Source organism: Podarcis gaigeae (assembly GCF_964106915.1).
Source record: "Podarcis gaigeae genome assembly, chromosome: 17".
NCBI classification, from domain to species: Eukaryota; Metazoa; Chordata; class Lepidosauria; order Squamata; family Lacertidae; genus Podarcis; species Podarcis gaigeae.
In genome coordinates, this window is record NC_139694.1 from 3,156,271 (window position 1) to 3,175,839 (window position 19,569).

General features: G+C 45.4%; 1 protein-coding gene and 1 long non-coding RNA gene across 2 annotated transcripts in view; one reads left to right on the forward strand and one right to left on the reverse strand.

Annotated features, from left to right (window-relative positions):
- Positions 1–19,569, reverse strand: part of LOC310835334 — a 364,886-nt gene that overhangs the window by 326,146 nt on the left and 19,171 nt on the right. The gene's annotated exons all lie outside the window — the stretch shown is intronic.
- Positions 1,312–12,747, forward strand: RBP5 (retinol binding protein 5). Its single transcript, XM_083720009.1, has 4 exons — positions 1,312–1,787; positions 3,347–3,525; positions 9,215–9,316; positions 12,559–12,747. Exons 1-4 carry the CDS (start codon positions 1,715–1,717, stop codon positions 12,610–12,612), a joined length of 408 nt encoding a protein of 135 aa, XP_083576135.1. The 5' UTR covers positions 1,312–1,714; the 3' UTR covers positions 12,613–12,747.

Sequence of the window (19,569 nt, forward strand, 5' to 3'; positions counted from 1 at the left end):
GAAGGAGAAGCTTTGAGAAGAAAGTGAGAGTTTCCAAGGCATGCACTATTTCATGGGGTCACAGAGAGCCGAAACAACTAAGGTGACTAAACAACAACAACAAAGCCACTGGACTGCATGATTCTGAGCTGAGAAACCCTTGGTCCCATGCAATTTGCTTTAGGTCAGTGGTTCTCAAAAGTTGTGGGTGGCACAGGACACTGGTATGGCGGGAGAGGATGGCAAGTGATGTGGGAAGACTCAAGGGCAATCAAAGAATCATTTGAACACTTCAGTGCCGTATTGTATAGTATCAAAATATTTTTTTTAAATAAATATACAACCAAAAACAGTATCCACACCCCTCTCTCTTCAAAAGTATTAGCTATACTTCTACAATGAGCCTAGACTTGCCGATCGGAAGTTCAAATCCCTGTGACGGGGTGAGCTCCCATTGCTCAGTCCCTGCTCCTGCCAACCTAGCAGCTCGAAAGCACGTCAAAGTGCAAGTAGATAAATAGGTACCACTTTGGCGGGAATGTAAATGGCATTTCCATGCACTGCTCTGGTTCGCCAGAAGTGGCTTAGTCATGCTGGCCACATGACCCAGAAGCTGTCTGCGGACAAACGCCGGCCTATAGAGCGAGATAAGCGTGCAACCCCAGAGTCGTCCGCGATTGGACCTAACGGTCAGGGGTACCTTTATCTTTTCCTTTATTCTTCTAGAATATTTTCTGCTATGTATTGTTGTGACCAGGGATTTTCAGCTCTGACAAACATGAAACACCAGAAAAGGGAAAGGCTTCTTTGTGTTGATGGGGAGATGAGAGTTTGTCTCAAATCAGACCTCATATAAATGAGATCGCCTGGCAAAAGCCAGCTTACACCTCTCACTGAATTGTATTCATGCTTATGGTACATATATAAGAGGCTTGTTTATCATTATATTTTAGGAACGGTTCATGTTCTCACGTAGCTGCGTTGCTTTATGATCCTGTGATCATATTACAAAGTAGTTACATTCTAGGTTACAAATCAAGCACTGCTAGGAGTTGTTCCTTTTTGTTTCCAAATGTATTTTTTGTCAGTAAAAAGTTGTTACAATTTGTATTCTGAAAGTGTGGCCCCGAGAGAAATAAGTTGTTTTAGGGCAAACCAGGTTTCTGGAGTTTGCAGGATCTTCAGGGCTGCTGTGTGAGAGAGATGACCCCGAGGATGCTGACCCTGTTTTAAGCCATTGGAAACTTGACAGTCGTTGCGCATCATTCCTGGAGCAGCGCAAAGTCGAGCTGTGCCTTTAAAGTTTTTCCTCTTTTCTTTCAGCGCGGTGGGTGGGTGTTTTAAAGTCTTAATCGGAAGAAGAAAGGAAGAAGAAGAAGAAGGAGAAGGAGAAAGGAGGAGGGAGGCTATCTTCCCGGCTCCTCCCCCGCCGCGTCCCCCCCTCCCAGGGGCCGGGGCGAAGCGACTCTTACGGCGGCGAGATTTGGGAGCGGAGCGGCGCTATATAAGCCGAGGCAGAGAAGGGCAAGCGAGGAAGGCGGAGAGACAGACCCGGCGGCTTAAGGCATCCGGCAAAGTAAGCAGACGGCTCGGTGGGGCGAGAAGCGGGAGAAGAGGCTTTTCTATCCTCCGGGTTTGCTCTCTTGTCGTGTTCACACGTGCAGCTTGGCGCTCTTCTCTCTCTCTCTCCCCAGCGGCTGTTCTTTCTCTCTTCCGTTCCTGCTCCTGACTTCCGATGCCTCCCAATCTCACCGGCTACTACCGATTCGTCTCCCAGGACAACATGGACAACTACCTTCGTGCCTTAGGTAAGCGCCAATCTCTCTCTCTTCTCTCTCTCTCTCTCTCTCTCTCTCTCTCTCTCTCTCTCTCTCTCTCCTTGCATTGTAAGGGGTTGGACTAGATGACCGGGGGGTGTCCCTTGCAGCTCTATAATTCCGGTATTCTGTTATTCTCTCTCACACACTCATTCCCCCTTTCACACCAACCCCACAAACTCTGAGAATAAATTCGATACAGTGCTTAATATTCCCCACCAAACCCCCATAGATACCTAACTTGAAGATCTGGAACATATATAAAAACATTAACTGGAGCATGTGCAGAGTGCCTTTGGGGCCCCACACATTCTGGAGTTAGGACGGGGTCCCTTCTTCCAGGATGCTTCAGTGGTGCTTTTTCAAGATCTTGGCATTTGAGACCAAAGCAACTTAGCATTTATATGCTAATTTTGAAGGGTCAAGCCGTTGGCTACCAACTTAGCAATCCATACCACGGGTCTGCAAGGTAGGTCTGCATTATTAACCACTATATTGCAAATGTGAGTGTGTGTTTGTGGCATGAATGAGACTCAAATACAGACTTCCTGAGATGCAGCTCAGTTTCTTAGCCAGGGTCCAATTTTCTAGGCAACCTGGTGAGGGAAAGAATGCACAGATATTAAAATAATTGTTTTTTAACTGCTATATTTAATTGCATTTTTACTTGATTTTACTATGTTGGCTGCATCTGGGGAGGGAAGACGGGGCGTAAGTTTCAATATACATGCCTGAGATGGATGTGTTCTTGCGTCTATCCTCCTGATAGCTCAGTCAGTAGAGCAGGAGATTCTGAATCTCAGGGCTGTGGGTTTGAGCCCCACGTTGGGTGAAAGATCCCTGCATTGCAAGGGGTTAGACTAGATGACCCTCGTGGTCCCTTCCATCTCTATGATTCCTTCCTTACTAAGGGTTGGGCAAGGTGACTTCAACACTGGAGAACGTTTCTACAGCAAGGGCTAAGTAACATGAAAGGCCATTGCTGTTTCTGTATACAGTGGTACCTTGGGTTAAGAACTTAATTCGTTCTGGAGGTCCGTTCTTAACCTGAAATTGATCATAACCTGAAGCACCACTTTAGCTAATGGGGCCTCCCACTGCAGCTGCACCACTGCTGTGCGATTTCTGTTCTCATCCTGAAGCAAAGTCCTTAACCCAAGGTAATATTTCTGGGTTAGCGGAGTCTGTAACCTGAAGCGTCTGTAACCTGTGGCGTATGTAACCTGAGGTACCACTGTACTAAGCTGTTACAGTCGTACCTCGGATCTCAACTACCTTGTCTTCTGAACAAATTGGCTCCAGACGATCAAAACCTGGAAGTGCGTGTTCCTGTTTTCGAATGACTTTCAGAGGTCAAACGTCTGGCGTGACTTCCAATTGGCTGCAGGAACGTCCTGCAGCCAATCAGAAGCCATGCCTTGGTTTTCAAACGGACTCCCAGAACGCATTCTGTTCGAGAACCAAGGTACTTCTCCTTCCGCATGCACAATTGCATGCACACACACTGCCCTGACCTATCCAACTGATTTTCTCATGCTGTTGTATGTTAGACATCAATGTCGCTCTAAGGAAGCTGGTTTGCCTCCTGAAGCCAGAGAAAGAGATCATCCACAATGGAAACCACATGACCATCCGTACGTTGACTTCACTTCGGAATTATATCATGGACTTTGACCTTGGGGTTGAGTTTGAAGAGGACTTGGGACCAGTGGATGGACGCAAGTGCCAGGTAAGAAGTGAAAGCTTGCCTGCCCTTGGACTGCGGAAACAGACCCGTTTGGTGGCCATTCATGAGAGAGATTGCAAGAGGAGAGTTATAGTGTTGACATGGCTTCACACACATTGATTCTTGGCCTTGAGTTGTGCTCAGGGGCGGAGGAAGGGGGGTGCGGTGGGTGCAGGCCGCTGGTTTCACCACTGAGGGGGCTGACAAAATGCCAGGCGGCACTCACCGCAGAGCCTGCAGTGCGCCCGAGCCAGGCATCTCTCCTGGGAGTGACGTGGTGGCTTGGGTGCCCACAGGCTCCGCGCTGCTCCAAACTGTCTGCCTGGCAGAGCATCCTGCCCCAGCTTGCCCCACCCCACGGGCGGCTGACCCCGTCCCCGGGCACAGGGCACACGCGCTGCCCCAGGCGCCCAACCAGCTTGCTCTGCCTCTGGTTGTGCTGGCTCAGCAGTGTTGTCAAACTTTCTGTTCACCTGACAAGCAGAAAGAAGCACATTTGTGCAAATAAAAACTAGTTAGTAGAGCAGCCTACTCACATGGAAAGGAGTTAAACAAAACACACACACACACACACACACACACACACACACACATATGGAAGGCGTAATATTCATCTCTATGTGCTGGGTGCAGAAATGCCTACTCATAACATCTCCTCTGTTGCACTGTTCACACAAGGAGACAACTGAACTCATGTGAGTTGCTTGTGGCAAATGAATCTTATTTGTTGCCCAAACTAGGCTCCATGTCAAGCCTGCACGACTTGTAGCACAACCACTACCTCTAGTGTACTCTCAGATGCTTGACGGGGCCTGTCTGCTCTGCATACATGCAGCAAAACAAACTTGTTGACCTCTTGTGGGCACTTTTCATCTTTGTGAGTCATGGTTTCACTAGGGTTGTGCTTCTGATACACCAGCAGCCTGGTTTTGGGAAAGGATGTGTTTGGAACAAAAACATCTTTCAGTGTCTCCCTCTCTTTCCAAGGTGGCTTTTATTAGGAGCTCAGTATTCAGTATTCAGTATTTTATTAGGAGCTCAGTATGTATATTGTGTAAATTTTTGGAGAGCCAGTGTGGTGTAGTGGTTAAGAGCGGTAGTCTCATAATCTGGTGAATCGGGTTCGTGTCTCTGCTCCTCCACATGCAGCTGCTGGGTGACCTTGGGCCAGTCACACTTCTCTGAAGTCTCTCAGCCCCACTCACCTCACAGAGTGTTTGTTGTGGGGGAGGAAGGGAAAGGAGAATGTTAGCTGCTTTGAGACTCCTTAAGGGGAGTGAAAGGCGGGATATCAAGTCCAAACTCCTCTTCTTCTTCACACCAGCTCCAGTCTAGGAGTGGGGCAGCTTCATTTGTAGCTGCCAGAGATGTTGCACCCTTTTAGGAGAACTCTGTTTTACAAATGAGGGATAGACAAACACTCCATCAATGGCTAAGCACTGCAAATAAATGCACAGCCTCAAATAAAGGTTTTGGAAATAAAGGCCATGGGCAGAGGAAGTAGTAGTAATAGTAGAAATAATTTTTGAATGCTAATGAAGGGTTTGTCAAGCATTCAAAATTGCTGGCTTTCTTTTTGGTAATTTTAATGGCATTGGAAGCTAGGCCCCTATTATCCCCAAATGGGGATCTGAGAGTGAGTGGCCTGTCTAACGAGTTTATGACAAAGCCAGTCAATTAACTCTGTATTAATTTGCTTTTATTACTAAATGTATACTGCATCCAGACCTTGCAATAGTGGCTAAAAATTGCATTTGATATCTGTGGGGTTAATGGGAGAATTTCTTATCAAGAGTTCTTTGCCTAAGACTAGCCATGGTTGTTTTCACACCTGAATAAAGCAATAATATAGCCCTTCTGGAATCAGTTACAGGGGTAGCTGTACTCCACCAGTTATATCTCAACTTCATGTCGTCTCACCGTCACTGCTTCCATTTCTGGAGATCATTATGCATTGCTTCTCCCTTGATTGACTACAGTGGTACCTTGGTTGCCGAATGGCTTGACTCCCAAACAAATTGGCTCCCAAACGCCGCAAACCTGGAAATGAGTGTTCCGGTTTGCGAACGTTTTTTGGAAGCCAAATGTCCGACACGGCTTCTGCTAGAGTGCAGGAAGATCCTGCAGCCAATCGGAAGCCACTCCTTGGTTTTTGAACAGTTTCAGGAGTCCCGGAATGGATTAAGTTTGACAGCCAAGGTACCACTGTATTGTCATTGTGGGTTGGGATGATTTGTGTTTTGTTTTGTTTTTTTAAAAAGTCATCCTACTGCTTTGGATTAAGAACTATTTTTTAAAAGGGAGGCATGTGGTTTGATATTGGGGGCAGGAAAACTGCCCTCCACCAGAGGCTGCTACCTGAAGCAACTGTCTGATTTTTTTATTCTGGTAAGGCTAGCCCCTTACTATAATGTTACTTTGATATTTTAATGCTTGGCAAGAAAAATAATAATTGTTGGCTTCTATTTTATTTTTTTATTGCTGGCTTACTCTTCAAGCAATGGTCACTGTCCTGAAATAGCCAACATTTATTTAGTTGTTCCGTCTTTTACTCCTTCCTTGCCACAAAATTATACAGGAAGGAAGTTGAAATGCAGCCCACCTAGCGCAAAAGAGAGGGCATTAACTGAAATCTTAGCAATGTGAGAAGACTTCTGTAGTGCACATCTGGAGACTTTTTCTCAAAAGTATCTCCCTCCTTGTGGAACTTCCTGTAATCAATAGCTGGGTCCTTTCAGGTGAGCAGTAGGGTTGTGATTTTTGGCAGACACAGTCCTAAGATATAGATGGTGTTAAATCAGCAGGCCATAGAACAAACTCGCTCATTCAGATACTTGGATGTACTCTATTGAAATCCTCTCTTGGAAGCGCCGTACGGAGGCAGTGAAAGTCAAAGCACAGAAAAACATAGGGGCAATGATGGAGTTCTTTTACGATAAGGATGGGCAGCTGATTGAACCTGCCCGAAAGATATTTGGTAGCAAAGTGCTTACTCAAATACTCTATGGCATTGAAATCTGGGGCTCTGGTTTGAATTCCATTAAAGTTTTGGATCAGTAACTCTTCTTTGTACAGAATCTGGGTGGCCAATAATTAAGGCAAGAGCGAATTCGCTCACTTAAAGTATATTTTAAAAATTGCTGCCATGCCTGTTGAGCATTTTCCTGCTCTGTGCTATGTGGAATTAGGAGATAACCAACACTGGAAAGCAGCTTGTCAATGTTTTTGTTTTTTACTTTTAATTTAAAATGCAGTAAAATAGCTACATACAAGTTCAATAAAACAGAGAATACAACACAAAGCAACACATAATGTAACAATAGCATTTCCAAAGCTTTTTGAGCTTGTGAAGATGTTTTAGATTATTGTTGTTTTCCAGAAATGAGCTATGCTTTGACCTTGAATAAGTGTCAACTAAGGGATTGGCTCTTCTGAATCGAATCAAGAGGGGACCTGAAACTAATTAGAAACACCCTATTTTCCCCTTGGTATCCACACTTGAGAACAGAGCATGTTAGACCTAGTTATCTGACCAAACTCCTTAAGAAGCTTCCTTAAGAAATGCCTTTATTGAGCTGTGTTTCCAAGTGACTGCAGTCTTGGATGGCTGCTATAACAAGGTCCCCATACATGGACAAACTTTGTATTTGTGGTCATCCTCAGGTGGAAGACATCATAATCTGTTAGCCCGCCCCTCATATTGTGACCCAAGGGATCACTTTCTGAAACCTTTGTTCACACAAGCAAGCAAGCACACCTTGGCAGAAATGGTCTGGTTTTCTTTTGAGTGACAATGATAGCTTCATAACACAGAGAACGACTCTCTTAAGTACTGGCTGCAAAAAAAGGAGCGGGGAAGGAAAAAGGAGTTAGATAAAATTGTTGTGGTGACTCGGAGGTTTAATTTGAAGTCAAGCTGGATTTGAGCTTGTTGGTGTCTTTAGCAACCTCTCTCTTACATCATGGATCTTGGCTTGAATTATGGATGTTTGACCCGTATTGTTTTATCGGTACTGTCGCTGCAGGTTTGCCATGGCCTTTGGCTACATTTAAAATAATAAAATTTCAACTCCATGCTGAAACCTAATCATTTTGTACCTGGGAGCCGCGTTGACATTTGCCATTAAAAGGTAAAGGTAAAGGTACCCTTGCCCGTACGGGCCAGTCTTGACAGACTCTAGGGTTGTGTGCCCATCTCACTCAAGAGGCCAGGGGCCAGCGCTGTCCGGAGACACTTCCAGGTCACGTGGCCAGCGTGACAAAGCTACATCTGGCGAGCCAGAGCCGCAAACGGAAACGCCGTTTACCTTCCCGCTAGTAAGTGGTCCCTATTTATCTACTTGCACCCGGGGGTGCTTTCGAACTGCTAGGTTGGCAGGCGCTGGGACTGAACGATGGGAGCGCACCCCGCCACAGGGATTCGAACCGCCAACCTTTCGATCAGCAAGCTCTAGGCACTGAGGCTTTTACCCACAGCGCCACCTGCGTCCCCCCGACATTTGCCATTAGAGAGACTTTAAATTGAACAAAGAGAACTCTGATCCTCTTTTTAAATTCCATTTTAACAATTGACACATCAAATTCCGGGAAACAATCTAGAAAAAGCCATAGAATTAAAGCAACTGAATTATTGCCGGAGACCAAGTGGTCAGCCTTGGGGTAAAAAGAAAAAAGATCCAAAGGTTTAGGAAGTCATATCTTGGAAGTTTATTTCTGCCATCCGCATAAGTTTTAACCAATAATCAGAGAGATGGTGGTTTGTTTGTTTGCTTTGGGGCTATTTGTATACCATCATTCAGCCGAAACAGTTCCCAGGGTGGTTTACAAGCAAAAGACAGGCTCCCATTTCAGTTCATAATAAAAACCAAAGGTAACCTGGGATGCTTGAAATAGCCTTTAGGACCTTATTCTGAAATGATTCCAAGTTGGGCCATAAAATCACCAGACTCCTGGGATGCCTAGAAGCTGTGGCTATAATCTAGCTATCAGGATTTAAAAAGTGGAACATATTGTTTTCTCCAGTAGGTTCTACACAATTTCAGGACCACAGCAACCCTTTTCTATTTTTGTGTGTGTCCTGTTTGATTAAATGGCCTTTCCAGAAAGCAAAATCCACAGACATTGGTAAGATCTGACCGTACTACTCAGCATTTATAGTGCTCTTGAGTGTTGAGATTCCTTCGTTATTTTGAAACAATTACAACAACCTTGTAAGGTATATCAGTGTTATCCCCACACTGTGGACTGAGAGCTCCTTAGTGAGTTCATCACAGAGGCCTGCAAATCATCCTGTTACCTACTACAGTCATACTTTGGTAGTTGAACGCCTTAGTTATTGAACAAATCGGCTCCCGGATGTTGCAAACCCGGAAGTGAGTGTTCCGGTTTGCAAACGTTTTTTGGAAGCCAAATGTCTGATGGGGCTTCTGTGGCTTCAGCAAGCTCCTGCAGCCAATTGGAAGCTGTGCCTTGGCTTTTGAACCATTTCGGGAGTTGAACGGACTCCCAGAATGGATTAAATTCGAGAACCAAAGTACGACTGTACTTCTATTCAGTTTATCTGGCTCTGTGTTTTTTTTTATAGTAAAGTGGATCTGTCACATGCTCTACACCATCCTAGAATTGAAGGCGTATTCTGTTAGCTAACGATATTGCTGTCTCTGCTTTCTCTTGCCCTCTGCCTCCCTTTCAGACAACTGTCTTCTGGGATGGAGATCAGCTGGTGTGTGAACAGAAAGGAGAGAAACGAAATCGAGGCTGGAGACACTGGCTAGAAGGGGACCAGCTGCATCTGGTGAGGAAGGGCAGCCGGAGTAGCTTGCCCCAAGCACAGAGGAAGCCTTTAGGCGAGGCAATTGGGAGTTTTCTGAAGCTTAGCATGGGCCAGCCCTCTCCTTCTATAGCTGCAGTCCTGAAAAGCCACAGCTAGGCCCCATGAGTTATGCCTGTCATCTATGGAGGCAACGGCCCCATGACAAAAACATCCTTTCCCAAGAGTTCAAAAGTTGACTTGGCTGAGCTCAGTGGGAGCCACCCATTGTCCTGCATCTTCCTTGAAATTTGACCTCAGCTCCTGGGGCTTTCTGTAAGGGAGCGGGGAAATGATTAAGTCAAAACACAGCACCTCTGTGCATGACACGTTTTTAAAAAACGGCTTTAGTGTTGCTCACAAGCTGTGTGCATGGCCCATTCAGGGTCTCCACACAACTGCCAACGCAACAATGCTGGTAAGCTGTTTCAAGGGGAGGGCGAAGCAGTGATTCACAGAAGGTGTCCATGGCGTGTCATTCTGTGCCGTCCATTAATTCACGGCATCTCCCACTGCCATCACCCTCTGCTACCTCAAGTACGAAGGGATGACCGCCATCTGTGCTGGATAACTGTACCAGAGGCTTGGGGGAAAAGCTCAGCGGCAGATGCCTGTTGTATTCATGGAGAGTCTCTTGCAGGTCCATGAAGTTGCACAGGTGAAATGATTTAACAGGGAGTAAAAACATCTGCCTTGCTCTCAAGAGTTAGGCTACAAAATGAATTTATTCAAAGTGTTCAGAGAGATGCTTGAAATCAGAAGACATCTGCTAAATACAAAAACATTGAGCTGTTGTGGCATCTTTTTTTTTTTAAAAAAAATTTAAATTAAATTTCCATTTAACAAACCAATCATATCATATTAGTTATTCCAAATTATATCAATACAAATCATAAACTCCAAATATTTAACCGAATTTTAAATTTTTTTGTTGGGGCTATCCATGCTTCGAGTTCAGTAAGGGTCCAATCATCTCATATTTCTGCTGCTTTGATATTCACAAGTCCCATCTTCCCATCTCCTTATTGTTATCGTATTTTTTCTTAATAACCTCCGAGTTGTATCCACAGGTGAGCTGAAGCAAGCATTATTTATGTTTCTGTGTGAACTTTTGTAATGCTCTCCCGTAATTCATTTCACACTGATCCAAAAGTCCTGTTCAAGTGGCCAGCTCCATTTTCGTCAGTTCCGATGAAATACAGTCTAAGCGTCTGCTCCTTAATTTTTCCAGACCAGTTGCACCATAAATCAGTCTTTCCAGAGGAGTTTTTGCCCATTCTGATATACAATCCAAACATGATAGCAGAACAGTGGCTCGCCTCCCCCTTTGACTGTAAATCTCGCAACAAAGTCTGTCTCATAATGGCAGATCCCAAAATAACTGCGCCACAGGAAAGCCTTCCGTTTTTTCCAGATCTTCCACAAAACAAAGCCTTTGGTTAATATTTTTATTTCCAGTTTATTTCCAATCTCACTTGCTGTCAATCATGTGACAGTTCTTCTAGGGGAGGGGTTGTTAGGTAAATCATAATGAAAAAGAAAGTCCCCCCCTTTCCGTTCCGTTTCAACATACCGACATAGCTGTCATTCTTTGATGTAATCTTCTGTTTATTCCGTCCCATCACTCTTGACTTCTCAGTGGTAGATTTAATTAGCAGATAATACATCCTTACTTCTTTCGAAACATGTGCATTTACTTTCTCCAATTATTTTATCTTAAGCAATGCAACTAGTTTCGCTCTTAGAAGTAGCGTCCGGGAGATCCAGAACTCACTCAAGGGCTTTCCGTCCAGTGCCCCCACCCCTCCTTCTTTGGAACTTGGGGGTGATTTATGGGCATCCGCGGGCAAGGCAGCATCTTCCCATCCCCTGGGAAAATCACGGGAGGCTGATATACTCCCATAATCAGCCCCTAAATTACCTCATGTGAGCCAGAGAGATGTTATTATCTGCCATCTTCCAAGGAGCCCCTAGCGGGCCCCCCAACATCTTAAAGCCTACGATACGATACGATACGATACGATAATAAAATAAATAAAATAAAATAAAATAAAATAAAATAAAATGCCAGTTCTGGCACAAAGCACTTTTCTTGTTGCTGTTAGCTTATTATTGCATATAAGCTAAATACAGTGGTTTTTTTTAAAAAAACTAAGCTGAGTAACATTAACTTTGGAGAATGAAGCCACAGCACTAATGATGGAGGTGCGTGTTCATTTACTCATGTGATTGGCTTGAACTGCATGTCTACAATTTTATCTGCTAAAATGCTTTATACATAAAAGCCTCCAATGGCCAGATTTACTTTGGCTTGCTGATCTTCCTTGGTGACATGCAACTATTAATGTCTGTGAGATCCAAGCAGAGCAAATTGCCCAAGTGCAAGGGGTGGGTCGAATTTCATTTGGCTGTTAAAATGCTTCTGAATGGGCTCTTCCTGTACTACAGAAAGAATTTGGGAACCATATATCCCAGGCAGTAAAACTTTCTGTTTTTAAGAATAAGTAGCTCATGAGTTGCTATTAAGGGTGGGATACAGAACTGATTGTGTGTACGAGTAAATTCGTAGGAGATGCTCATTTATATATACTATTGAAAAACGAATGTGAGCTGCCACTACTGTACAGTTGCAGGATTTCAGTTTCATTCAGTGACTTTTGTGCAGGAGAGCTTCCTGGTGGATCATGTCCATAGAGGAAGTTGGAGAGGCCCTCCTTTGCCAGAGGATATGTTTCCATGTCCACACAGAGAACACCGGTCAGGCAATGGATTATCACTCGGAGTTTGCACACAAGATGCTTAAAGCAGAATCTCCATTTGAGCAGCCTCTCCCCCCCCCCCCCCCCGCATGTCAAGATGCATGTCATTATTGGTATAGACATTAAAGTATTCAAAAGTCAGCACAACAATTGCTCTTAAAATGCAAGTAATTGCTGTATTTTAATTTCAGAAGCAGGCCCTGGAACCTTGTTATTATTCTTACCTGCTCCCAAGCAGCAGTCCTACAGTTAAATTTGCTGTCTCGACGCTACTTGCGTCATGTTGTGTGACTTGAGTGTTGTCAATCCAGGACAAAAAACACAAAAGAGAAATTGGACGTACATGGTAGCTGTTATGAGCTGTTTTAAGTTTCACAAATGAAAAATGCTCCAAAGGTCTCAGGCCTAAAGAGTCTCTTCCCTCACTCTTTTTTTCTCTTTTTCTTCTCTCTCTCTCTCTCCTCCTAGCGTTTGACAGCAGAGGATGTGGTTTGTGTCCAGGTTTTTCAGAAAGTGAAATGATTCTTAGCAGCAAGCGCTAACTTCTGGATGCAACAAGCATTAGAGCCTCAAACTGGGACCAGAATCAAGCCATCAGCTTTTCATTCCTTGTCCTGAACCTTCTCTTTTGGATTAAAATAATACAGATGACCAACAGCTTGGCGTTAATGTGTTTTTGTTAATTGCTGCCCGCGCTGGCTTTTGTTACTGAATAACGTAGATACGTAGGCAGGTTTGTCATCCCCCTTCCAGTCTGCCCTCTCCATATCTCGGGTTCACATCCTGCACTATGACCAACTTTGCCCTCGGGGAAAAGTCTCTGAGCGTTTCGGCTGACTGATATTGCCTCTGGCCTGCCAGGCTAGTGGACAGAGCAGGGTTTGTGTGTAATGGCTCGACAATATCAGCTTTTCAACATTGCGATGTATCATCACCTAAACATGACGATATAGTGATACATCGCGATGGTGAAAAGGAAGGATCATCAGCCCTGGCCTCACGAGGTGCTGGGGTAAAACTGCCACAGTTCCCTCTGCCACCGGTGCCTGGCACAGGGAGGAAGCTGGCAGCAACAGGAGGAGGAAGGTAAGGTATAGACAAGCCCTACCTGTGAAATATTGCCAGGTGAAGACGCCATCACACTCTGGCCCTCAGACTGGTCCTGGGCAATGTATCAATACATCACCCAGGCCTACTGTGAGTCTGTGTAGAACAGGGGTCAGCAAACTTTTTCAGCAGGGGGCCGGTCCACTGTCCCTCAGACCTTGTGGGGGGCCAGACTATATTTTGGAAAGGAAAAAAAACCAAAAAACGAGTTCCTATGCCCCAGAAATAACCCAGAGATGCATTTTAAATAAAAGGACACATTCTACTCATACTGATTCCCAGACCGTCCACGGACTGGATTTAGAAGGCCCCCCAGGCCTTAGTTTGCCTACCCATGGTGTAGGAGCTAGCCTACAGCTACCCAAAGTATAAGGTTAGAGATAGAAAGCAATGCTTTAAAATAGAATTGCTAACCAACTTCGTTATATAAAAAAACAGCAGGAGATAATGTGCAGAAAGTAGTTGCAACAGTGCTATGTTGCATGATACTAGTTATCATTATGATACTAGTTATCATTAACACATTGATAACATCATCATTGCTAGGTAAATACTGTATCATTATCAGTATACCTGAAGGAGTATCTCCACCTACATCGTTCTGCCCAGAAACTGAGGTCCAGCTCCGAGGGCCTTCTGCCGGTTCCCTCACTGCGAGAAGTGAGGTTACAGGGAACCAGGCAGAGAGCCTTTTCAGTAGTGGCACCCGCCCTGTGGAACGCCCTCCCGTCAGATGTAAAGGAAATAAACAACTATCTGACTTTTAGAAGACATCTGAAGTCAGCCCAGTTTAGGGAAGTTTTTAATGTTTGATGTTTTATCATGTTTTTAATATTCTGTTGGGAGCCAACAAGAGTGGCTGGGGAAACTCACCCAGATGGGCAGGGTATAAATAATAACTTATGATGATGATTACAAAGTTTTTCAGCCAGAGCTCACCAGATCTCAGTTCCGGCACCTTTCAGGTGGACTCCATTGCCATTCTTACAGAACAAGGGAGAAGTTCGTGGTGAGCTTGAGCACCTCTTTTTCTAGAAAAACAAGCACGGGTACAAAAGCAAAATTCACCTTTGTTGCCTTGGCCCTGCCCACTGCTGGCATTTGGGCCTTGAAATGTTGCCCAGAAGGGAATGTGATTCCCCACCCTGATGTATTGCGGCAGTAAAGAGGTATCTAAACATAGCAGATGTATTCAGATCAAAGAGGAAGCGTTCAAGCACAATCAGTTGCTACACTTCTTTGTTTTTAAAAAAGAAGAAATCATAGCCTTTGCCAAAACCAAATTTATGATTAATGTCTTCCTGCTAAGGAGCTCAAAATGGCGAAAAAAATGTGCATTTTCCTTCCCCCATCCTCACAGCAACATCCCTATGAAATCGAGTCCTGTCCCCTTTGTGGCTGAGCTGGAGAAAAGGTTTGGGAATGGAGCTGCTATCTACAGTGGCGTAGCGTGGGGGGTGCAGGGGGGGCTGGCCGCACCGGGCGCAACATCTGGGGGTTAGGGTTAGGGGGCGCAAATCCACGGGTTTGGGGGGCGCAAATCCACGGGTTTGGGGGGCGCAAATCCACGGGTTTGGGGGGGCGCAAATCCACGGGTTTGGGGGGCGCAAATCCACGGGTTAGGGGGCACAACCCACGCTACGCCACTGGCTATCTATGGCTATAGTTTATGAGTCTAAAACAAGGATTAGGAAGCCTGTGGCCTTCTCTGAGGTTGTTGGACCTCCCCAACTGCCGTCAGCCTCAACCAGCAGGGGTGGGTGATGGCCGATGCATCCCAAAAGCATCTTGAGGGCCATAGATTCCTGGTTGAGGCAGCTCTGCTGCATGGTTAGTGCAGGAACGGGGAGGCAATGCACACAGGCTCAGGCAGGCAAGTCTAGTTATCTCTGTGCAGGGGAAAACCCAGAAAGTCATGCAGACAGATTTTGCCTGCCAAAACCACCCTCCGTTTGAGGATGTCCTAGCGGCTAGGACCTAGCCAGGGAGTGAGTTGGGGATAGGAGGGGGGGGACTGGAGCTTCAAGTTGCAGCGAGATCCTTTTCAGAATAAGAGTTCTGGCATCCCAGGCGGAAGGGAGGAGCTACTGGTAACAAAGGACAGTGCTCTGCTGGAGAACTTCAGCAAAAGGATGTCTGTAGTTCAGTAATGAGCGGAGCAAGGACATTCTTTCATCTTAAAGCACAGGGTGGCGGTGGTGCAGAGCAACTTAAGACTGTGAAGCAGGATGCATCCCCCTGGAGCCCTGTAAAGTATCACTCAGAGCGGCAGCAGAAATCTTGGGCATGGTTTACAAAAAATGGGGGTTCAGCCGTCTTAGCATGTTTAATTCTTATTTCTGCGAGGAGCAGAATTACTGAGAAAGAACCAAGGGTGCTTCCAGGTGGGTTGACTGTGGAACTGATGCTTTTCTTGTGCGTGTTTCACAGCACTCCCACAACTCGATCATTGAAATACTTAAAAAATATATATATTTAATTCAGATTCCCCTTTAACATGGAAAACCCTAAAAATAACCCCTGCTGGTGTGGACACTTGTCAGTGCATTTTGGGGCGGAAGTGGAATGTTTGCAGTTTGTTGCATGCATTGTGATGTTTTCATGGGTGGCCTCTTGTCACACTACTATTTCCATTTGGTCCTCACCAGGTGCAATATATGTGTTCCTATTTCCACCGATTGTCCCATGCAGGCGGCACATTTGAATTCCAGCAACCCAGCTGGGAGACATTATTCTCTTGAGATCTCACCACGCTGTACACACGAAGGAGTATCCTGAAGACTGTAACTGTGGTACATATTTTGGGCTTAGAATCATAAGATTTTTTTAGAGTTGGGAGGGATCCTAGGGATCATCTAGTCCAACCCCCTTCAACACAGGAAGATGCAGCTGTCCCATCCGGGGATCGAACCTGCCACCTTGGTGTTATCAGCACCATGCTCTAACCAACTGAGCCACCTGGGCTTAAAAAGAAAATAGCTTTTAATACAGAGGTTTTGCACAGGACCTCTTTATCCAAGTCTTATGCAAGTTAGGCGAATGCCGCTCTTGCACAGTACCTCGGTATATTCTTGTTTATTATTTAATGAAAATTGATATTGCAGCCCTTTCCTCCAAATAAACACAAGACTCCATTGTGCATGCTGTGAAATATGATCGTTAAGGATGGCAACTTTTCTCTTCTGCACTTCCTGGCTTGATTTTCTTTGATAGTGCAATTTCACAGGTACAGAAATACTTGTGTGCGTGCCCAGAACAGAACAAGGCAGCTGATGGCAAAGGAGGAGTGAGTGGGAGAGGTGCAACTCCACCCCCATACATACCATTAAGCTCTGCTCACCGGCAAAGTAGAAAAGTAACAATGAAAATCCGTGGCTGAAACCAAGAGACAGGAATGTGGGGGAAGCTAAAGGGCCAAAAGTATGCACAGGAAAACCAGATCCTTGTGAGCTAGTTGGGATATAAGGCTCCTGCCTGGAAGCAGCTCAAGTTCTTGCAAATTTCCTTTCCCTTGCTGCCTTTCGCAGCTATAGGTGTGCAGGCTGATCCGCATGCAGATTGCGCTGGTGATGAATGAGAATGTACTGGGCTTCATTCCAGATCTGCACTCCTTTATCAGCTTATAAGTGCTAAAGTTGGCCCTTTGCAAAAGAGGTAGTAACTCTACCATGGTTTCTCTGAATAGCTGCCTGGGACATGCTAGCCATCCCATCCAAACTCCTGCAGTTCTGCCTCCCCCTTTCCCCCAATTTTAATCTAAATGTTCAAGCACACTTTGCCAAATATCACCAGCTGGTCCGCTGCCTGCATTCTTCCTTTCTCCATCCCACAAGTCCCACATACCTCTCCTACCTTTCAGAAGCATTATAAGCGTGATAGTATCATGGGCGAGGGCATAGATATTGAACTGTCCGCAACCACATTGAGTGTTAATAACTTTATCCATGAAACTCTAAAATTCAGCCTAAGGCAAATGAACACTCAGAGCTCAGAGCCTGGTACAGGGACAAAGAGGAAGAAAATTAAGCGTTGTGGTTTCCTAAGGGTGTGGAGTGGCATTGGGGCAGTAGAGCAACATTCTGGTTTTTAGGGCTCGACCCATATTTTGATCGTATGGTATTGTGTAACAATGAATTTCCTTGGGAACTGCAGCTTTCTCGTTCTATGGCTGTGCCTTGCGAAAAATCTGATCTTACCTGCTGAATTGGATCTGATAAGATCCGTGGAAAACCCACAGAGAGAAAACCCACAGAGAGATTTTGCTTAGCCAAGCTTCAGTTCAGTGGGTAAGGTTTTCATAAGGCAGAGCTGCAGAGCAACAGGAAAAGCTCTCAGACCTGGGGGAACTACCGTATTTTTCGCTCTATAACACGCACCCGACCATAACACGCACATAGTTTTTAGGGGAGGAAAACAAGAAAAAAAATATTCTAAACGAAACAGTGGATGTATGATTTTTGTGATTCATGCTGTGGCCACAGACATGTGATCTGACGGTGAGTTTGGGGTAGCCCAATGCAAAAATCCTGAGGATCCATGTGGATCCATGCTTTGTAACCATTGCACCATTGTGGCCCCAGGCAACAGTGGGTGCGTGATTTTTTTGGTGCAGGCTGTAACCATGGATCCTCTGCTCACGACTGCGGCAGATCCCCCCGTCATCCGTAGGCATTCACTCCTTAACACGCACAGACATTTTGCCTTACTTTCTAGGAGGAAAAAAGTGAGTGTTATGGTGCAAAAAATACGGTAATTGGTACACAATACAAGCAAAATACAGGTCAAGCGAAAGTGTGGATTGAGCCAGATTGTGCATTTGCTGGGCTTCTTCAAGAGCACAGAAAAAATAGGATAGCATGGTCATCCTGAGTAAACAATTCAGCTTTTGGAGAATCTCCATTTTAATTTTTAGGATGCCTCCAACTTGTCTCTGTATTGTGGGAGAGATGCAAGTGCATACCAGAACTTTAGGTCCGTGCAATTAAAGTGGATTAAAGTGCTCTGTCACCCTAGCACAACAAATCCACTTAAAAATATCTACAGACTTTTCGCAGGTCGTCTGAAGGGGACCTAAGTCTGATTCTTTTTTAAAGTAGATTTGTTGTGCTAGGGCGGCAGAGTGCTTTAATCCACTTTAATTTCTGGAAGGAGCTGGAATCCCCCCTGCAAAAGAGTGACAATCTGGAGGCGGTCTTATCAATTATGGGTTTAGTAAGGCAGGATTAATTCCTCCCCACCCCAGTCCCCTCTAGCAACAGGAACAGTACAAAATCCTGGGGGTGCCCCCAGATTGTCATTATTTCGTGGAATGGATTCAAGCACATACTGGAAATATAGAGTTGTTCAGTGAAAGTGGATTAAAGCACTTTAAAGTGGATCAAAGCAACAATTCCACTCTTTAAAAAAGGACCACTGCCTTTTTGCAGTTAGGAAAGTAACAGTGAAATGCGCATGCATGTGATGAGCAAATGATAAACAGGAAGATGTATATACACCTGGCAAGAAAATCAAACTGGATGCTCATTGTCGTATAATTTCCCCACAAACAAATCTGATTGCATGCCGAATAAAGACCAGAGACCATGTACCGTAATCATCATGCAAACTTTGAGCAAAGAAATCAGGATGGATATGCAATAAAGAGGAACTGGAGGAACCGTTAATAAGGAAGTTGCTAGATTTAATGTCTGTGGAGATCTGCTGGAAAGTGTGTGGCAATTCTTGGTGAACCCTCAGAAGTCAGAGGAAGGAGATTTGTGATGGGTGGGTGGGGGCTTTGTGCCTTCTGTATCTCCTTGCCTTCCTCCCCTTGCCTAGCAAAACAGTAAACTTTGCAAAATGAAATAAATTATGCAAAAGTACCCATTTTAGAATTTAAATTGTCATGTTTATGCACCCTGAGCATCTGCTTTGCATGCAGAATACCCCAGTTCAATCGCTGGCACCTCTGGGTAGGGTAGGGACCATCCACCGTCTGAAATCCTACACTGCTGATCAGTGTAGACTGCACTGGACCACATGGGCCACTGGTCCGGCTCAGTATAAGAAAGTTTCCTCTGCGTGATGGCCTGGGAACCCGATTCAGAGGCTGAATCGGAGGAATCTCAGCCTGCACAGGAGTCCCCGCCTCCAGGGCCGGCTGAACTGGGGCAGGGCCTTGATTCTGAAGCGCCTGCACCTGTGCCGGATCCTCAGGAGCAGGCACCAGGTGATTCCACTCTGGCTCCAGAGGTGGTTGAGGGCTCAGTGCCTGCAGGTGAGTCTCCCCCTGGGCCCAGTAACCCTTCAGCCTCTCCTGAGCTGCAGAGGCTCAGGGCAGAGAGGCGAAGGGAACTGGTTTCTCCCAGGAGGAGTGCTCGTCTTAAGGCCAGG

Bases quoted from the DNA above. Each gene is read 5' to 3' on its own strand.
- RBP5 (XM_083720009.1), top strand. From the start codon at position 1,715: ATGCCTCCCAATCTCACCGGCTACTACCGATTCGTCTCCCAGGACAAC. The intron at 1,788-3,346 runs GTAAGCGCCAAT...GTTGTATGTTAG, and splicing joins CAACTACCTTCGTGCCTTAG to ACATCAATGTCGCTCTAAGG. The intron at 9,317-12,558 runs GTGAGGAAGGGC...CTCTCCTCCTAG, and splicing joins AAGGGGACCAGCTGCATCTG to CGTTTGACAGCAGAGGATGT.